The 4,511-nt window shown below is 38.2% G+C and overlaps 1 protein-coding gene across 1 annotated transcript; it reads left to right on the forward strand.

The window, feature by feature from the left end:
* Window positions 1–342: 342 nt before the first annotated feature.
* Window positions 343–3,118, forward strand: gem (GTP binding protein overexpressed in skeletal muscle). Its single transcript, XM_048154260.1, has 4 exons — window positions 343–1,208; window positions 1,887–1,963; window positions 2,058–2,262; window positions 2,442–3,118. The coding sequence occupies exons 1-4, from the start codon at window positions 893–895 to the stop codon at window positions 2,717–2,719; spliced, it is 876 nt and encodes a 291-aa protein (XP_048010217.1). The 5' UTR covers window positions 343–892; the 3' UTR covers window positions 2,720–3,118.
* Window positions 3,119–4,511: the final 1,393 nt, after the last annotated feature.

The following is a 4,511-nucleotide window of genomic DNA, read 5'->3' on the forward strand; positions in this document are numbered from 1 at the left end:
TCTCGACTTTTTTCTCGAAATTTAACGACATTTTTCTCATAGTTTAACGAATTTGTTCTCGTAATTTAACGACTTTTTTCTCGTAATTTAATGACTTTATTCTCAACATTTTATCTCGACTTTTTTTCTCGAAATTTAACATGTTTTTTCTCGTAATTTAACGAGTTTATTCTCAACATTTTATCTCTACTTTTTTCTCGAAATTTAACGAGTTTTTTCTCGTAATTTAACGAGTTTATTCTCAACATTTTATCTCGACTTTTTTTCTCGAAATTTAACGAGTTTAATCTCGAGATGGTTTTATTTTTTTATTATTGCTTGGCCCTAATCCTCTTCCGTAGTGTGAGAATATATTAAGGGCTATGTTATAATGATGGAAAGTGGACATTAATAATGTAGGCTATTAAAAAAAAAATCCCTAAATCTGTTTTTCTCTCAAAGATTGTCGGGTTTCCTATCACCCCATAGGACTAGAATCACGTCTCGATTCGAGACATGATTCTAGAGATGAAATACTGCATTTTCCACCCATCAGTCGGTATAAGGAAAGACCCGCTGAAGCTCACTGGGAGGGAGAAGTGACGTCAAGGAAATCCTCACTGCTACTGAGACCTTAATATAACCATGAACTGAGAGCTCCAAGCACATTACTGCGCAAAATATAGACGGACAGGATTACCAGGGCAAAAAGCACCAGTCCTCATTCAGGTGTGCCTAATTGAAGACAACGGAGCTAAGAGCAATTAGATCTTCTTGCTGAGCAGGTTTCTGCTGGATGGGACTATTGGAGCACAATTTTACACCGTCCGATCTAGTCTGTTAATTCTTTGCCTCAGCCACACTCAAAGAGACAACCGTCGTTTAACCGAGTGTTTGTCGACAAATTGCACATATGACCCTGCTGGCGAGCATGCGGCGCCACAGTATCCGCGTTCAGCATCACCTGCACCGGTGGAGCATCTGCGGGACGGAGGGTGGGCAGCTGCTGAGCGATGGTTTCGCGCACTCTGACATCGGTATGTCCCGGTCCAGTTCCTGCTCGTCCGCCTCCTCAGACTCCGCTCTCTCAACCGAGTCACCGACTCCGTCTTCGGTCGGACCCTTCACTGTTGTCCTGCTCGGAGACAACGGCGTTGGGAAGTCCGCGCTCGCCAGTATATTCGCTGGGGCGTCAGACAGCATGGGCAGCGAATGCGAGTTGTATGGAGGTATGTTGACACTTAACTCGACGCTTCTTTTATACTCCAACTTTTCACAGAGCCTATATAGGTGCACTAATACCTTTCAACTGACGTTCTTAATGGGTTAGTTCACCCAAAAATAAAAATTCTGTCATCATTTACTCATTCACAAGTTGTTCCAAAGCTGTATGAATTACTTTTTTCTATGAAGAAAGAAATATGGGTTACCAAACAGTTGATGGGCTCCATTGACTTCTATAGTATGGAAAATAATGGAGCCCATCAACTGTTTGGTTACCGACATTCTTCAAGATATCTTTTGTGTTCAGCAGAAGAAAAATTGTCAAAGAGGTTTGGAACTTTTAGGGGGATTTAAATTTTTGGGTGACCTATCCGTTATATTTATAAAGTTCATAAATTAACATTTTTCCATCATAATCGTACAATTAAACATTTAAGAAACATTTAAGGTTCATCTTTTCATATTCAAGAGTCCCTTGTGTGGAATTTCAAAGTCACAAGAGTTGCACAAGACAAACCTTATCAGATTGCACCGAAAACTTCAAATAAAGATATTTTTTATTTTCAATATAGGCTATATAATTCATATACTGTCTTAAAGTAAGTCAGATTATAATTTTAATTTTTGCTCTGGCCAGTATTCATAACCTTGTTTCAACTCTTTGTCCTTTTTAATATTGTCAGGTGAAGTATTTGAGCAGACAATTACAGTAGACGGTGAGAGGGCCACCGTTACCCTACTCGACATGTGGGATTCACAGGTAACACTTTTAGTTTGTCTGCAATTAATATATTATTATACTTTATTATAAGTGATTGGAGGTTCTGAGACATTCTAATTTTTGTTTCCATCAGGATGAGGACAGCTGGACGCAGGAGCGATGTTTGAAGACAGGAGATGCTTTCATTATAGTTTATGCCATAACAGATCGTTCAAGCTTCCTTCGCGCATCAGATCTTCGTATTAAGCTCCGGCGTGAACGTGAGGCTGACCACACTCCAATCATCCTGGTCGGCAATAAATGTGACCTGGTCCGCTGCCGAGAAGTGTCCATTAGTGGTAAGTATATAGTAAAACTCTTAAATGCGGCCCTACTCTTTATCTTAAATAAGGTCACTGCAGTAACATTAAAATTTAATTTTCTTAATCTGTGAATCCCCCTCATGGGATTGATAAAGTACTTTTTGTGTTACCTCACTGAGAATTTTCATTTTATACTTTCTTCTCTTATTTTTCAGAGGGTCGTGCGTCTGCTGCTGTCTTTGACTGTAAGTTCATTGAGACGTCAGCAGCAATGCAACACAACGTCTGGCCGCTGTTTGAGGGCATCATCCGCCAGCTCCGTCTACGAAGAGACAGCTTGGAGGCCCTCACCAGGCGTTGTTCTCTTCAAAAGCGTCGGGAGAGTCTCCCAAAGAAAGCGAAGCGGTTCATTAACAAACTGATTGCTAAGAAGAACAAGCAAGCAGCTTTCAAACTCAAGTCTAAATCATGTCATGACCTGATGAGTCTGTAGTGTGTGACTTTGAATGGCTCTGAATGTTTGAATTGTATTGTATGAAATTTGGGTGCAAAGTAAGTGATTTTAAGAAAGCCAGGTATGTCTATATTAGACTGTACTGTAGAAGAGCAATGATTACAGGCTTCTCGATCCCTCTGTGAAGGACAGAATGCTCTAGTGTTACCTATCGTTCTTTTCAAAATCCATTAAGTACACAAATGTTTTTGTGGGAACCCCAAGTCAAAACCAATCCTTTTCATTTTTTTAATGAACTTGCTGATAGGATTGCTTTTGAATTGTAAGAACTCTTTGTCGTACCTTGTGTTTGTGTGTAAAAACATGTTTTGTCCAACTTTTTCTCAGTTTGAGCATATAGCATCCAAAAGAAATAAAATATTGTTTTTTTATGATGAATCTAAAATGCTTTAGTCATTTTGAAAGTGCACACATCCAGAAAAGCTGAAAAGCATCTCTAAAGTACATCATACATTAACCTTGATGAAAACATACACCAGCTGTTACAGTGGAGTGAATATGGGGGCATATTATTATAATACAGATGTTGTATTTTTCTCAAATACAAGAGTGCAGATTGGCTGAGGGGCCATTTACACAACAATTTTTAACTAAATACAGAAAACATTTTTTGTCTGTGTTTTGGCCTTTATTTACTACACAATGGCTTTTTGGGGGCCCGAAAATGCAAACTTTTGAAAACGGATTTCAAAGTGCAAGTTTTTGAAAACAATACCGATATTGCCTCCATGTAAACTACAAAAATGTGAATTTGTGAAAAGGGTAATGTCACGCGCAATATGTGTTCAGTTTATAAGCGCGCAGTATTTATTTACCAAGTGACGTTGCCAACTACTGGCCTGGCAGCATAATACAGTGTTTTTAGTCATTTTCGACGATCGTCGTCTGTTTGTGGAAAAACGCAAAGGAAAAATGTTTCTATTTTCAGTACATCATTTTTGTGTAAACGTACCCTAAATTAAAGGGTTAGTTCACCCAAAAATTAAAATTATGTCTTTTATTGCTCACCCTCATGTCGTTCGACACCTGTAAGACCTTTCATCTTTTTTTACAGTCTATGTTCGGAACACAAATTAAGATATTTTTGATAAAATCAGATGGCTCAGTGAGGCCTCTATTGCCAGCAAGATAATTAACACTTTCAGATGCCAAGAAAGCTACTAAAACATATTTAAAATGTATTTAAATATTTAAAAAGTTCATGTGAGTACAGTGGTTCAACATTTCCGATTTCAAAACACTGCTTCGACGCTTTACAAATCTTTTGTTTCAAATCAGTGAGTCGGATCACATTTCAAACTACCAAAGTCGCGTGAACTATTGAAATTTCAAAACACTTATGACGTAACGAAGCCTCGTTTACTGAAATCACGTGACTTTGGCACTCCGAACCACTGATTTGAAACAAAAGATTCTTAAAGCTTCGAAGCAGTGTTTTGAAATCGCCCATCACTAGATATTGTTGAAAAGTCGTTATTTTGGTTTTTTTTGGCACACAAAAAGTATTCTGGTCGCTTTATAATATTAAGGTTGAACCACTGTAGTCGCATGAACTCTTTTAAATATGTTTTAGTACCTTTGCAGGGGATCTGAAAGTGTTAATTATCTTGCTGGCAATAGAGGCCTCACTGAGCCATCGGATTTCATCAAAAATATCTTAATTTGTGTTCCAAAGATGAACGAAGGTCTTACGGGTAACCCTTTAAGTGTGTTTTCAACCGATTTACAATTAAACATACAGTGGGGTCCAAAGTATGAATATGCATTTAAA

The sequence above is a fragment of the Megalobrama amblycephala genome, linkage group LG13, assembly GCF_018812025.1.
Source record: "Megalobrama amblycephala isolate DHTTF-2021 linkage group LG13, ASM1881202v1, whole genome shotgun sequence".
Taxonomy (NCBI): domain Eukaryota; kingdom Metazoa; phylum Chordata; class Actinopteri; order Cypriniformes; family Xenocyprididae; genus Megalobrama; species Megalobrama amblycephala.

Coding starts and splice junctions, on each gene's coding strand:
- gem (XM_048154260.1), top strand. CDS start 893: ATGACCCTGCTGGCGAGCATGCGGCGCCACAGTATCCGCGTTCAGCAT. Junction 1,209..1,886: donor CGAATGCGAGTTGTATGGAG/GTATGTTGACAC, acceptor TAATATTGTCAG/GTGAAGTATTTGAGCAGACA. Junction 1,964..2,057: donor TCGACATGTGGGATTCACAG/GTAACACTTTTA, acceptor TGTTTCCATCAG/GATGAGGACAGCTGGACGCA.